This window comes from Trichinella spiralis (assembly GCF_000181795.1).
Source record: "Trichinella spiralis strain ISS 195 chromosome Unknown Scfld2679, whole genome shotgun sequence".
Taxonomy (NCBI): domain Eukaryota; kingdom Metazoa; phylum Nematoda; class Enoplea; order Trichinellida; family Trichinellidae; genus Trichinella; species Trichinella spiralis.
Window position 1 is genome coordinate 1 of NW_003529618.1, and position 1,346 is coordinate 1,346.

Here is a 1,346-nt window from a genome sequence, read left to right on the forward strand (position 1 = left end):
TACATTTTTTTGCATATATCCAAATTACGGCCGCCAGAACACTGTCGACAATTTAGATGACGGATGTTCGGGATGCCATTATGGACTTCGTTATGAAGGAGTGATTGATTGCATCAGAACGATTAAACTAGATGAAGGCATTGGAGGATTTTACAAAAGGTTTTCGGTGCATTAGTGTTGCAATACATGGTTACATTTGGGTTTTGTGCCCACGTTTTGGATTAATATAGGAATATTCGATAGAAACATGGAAGCAATGATCACTAGTGATCTCAACCGGAAGTCGATAGTCATGAAGTTTGAAAATATCTAACGAAAACTGCCGAGAAAGGCAAAGCTTTCTTTCTGTTTGCGAAATTTTTGAAACGTAACATTTAGTTACAATTAACATGAAAGAATACCAATTTTCAATAATTTCATGAAGTATAAAATGTTGCAAAAATAAAATGAAAGAAATGAAGCAAATATGATGTTTAAATGCTTAATTTTATTCAAGTGAAATTATATTTTATGATTATCGTTTACAAGCAACTTCGTATAAATCTCTAGGAGTCATTGCGCGAGTGTTCAATGCAGATTCAGGTAGACGAAACGTGACATACGGTCGCAACTAAAAATCCACATATATACATATATATTAACGAATTCAACATGAGAAATAAAACAACTTGTGTATCTTTCAAATCAGGAACAATAATTTCGATTGGATACCTTAACAGTTCTAAAACAAAAGTTCGTTAACAAAAAGTAATTAAATGAACTAATATTTGAAGGGATTCTTTCAAACGATTCGAAAATTTCAAACACTATTTGAGAACAGTATTGAAATTAATTTTATTCTCTGTACTAATAACTAGAATCTCGCAAACTGTTGTGGCACATTTTTTAGTAGAAAATCAAAAATACCTTTTGGCTTTTGCGATGGAAAAACGCTCCATCCAGATTCTCGATGAGGCCATTCCCACTTCTCGTAATACATTGGTCCAATTTCAGTAGCGGTTCTATTGCGTTTCAAATAGAATGGATACGGAGGCTTCTGATGAGGGGTGGTAAATGTTCGGACATAACGAATACTTTGAATCGACAAAAAATTAGAAAACATCCAATTTCTAATAAAAAAAGATTAAAATTCTCAAAACACACAAAATTAATTTCTAACACTTTTCTAAAATTATTATTTGATAAAATATTATATTAATAAAAAATAATCTATTACTAAAACTTTCTTTGAGATTACTGTAAATATAAATAAACTCAAGCTTTATGCATAAAAAAATTTGAAGTTAACCAAATAATTGAATTTTCGAATTTTTGTATAGAAATATATATTGTTTTTACATTTGCTT

At 30.2% G+C, this 1,346-nt stretch overlaps 1 protein-coding gene across 1 annotated transcript; it reads right to left on the minus strand.

Moving 5' to 3' along the window:
* Positions 1-514: 514 nt before the first annotated feature.
* Positions 515-1,102, minus strand: Tsp_14943 (conserved hypothetical protein). Its single transcript, XM_003368322.1, has 3 exons — positions 907-1,102; positions 669-721; positions 515-610 (listed from the first exon to the last, which is right to left on the minus strand). The coding sequence occupies exons 1-3, from the start codon at positions 1,100-1,102 to the stop codon at positions 515-517; spliced, it is 345 nt and encodes a 114-aa protein (XP_003368370.1).
* Between the last annotated feature and the right edge of the window lie 244 nt (positions 1,103-1,346).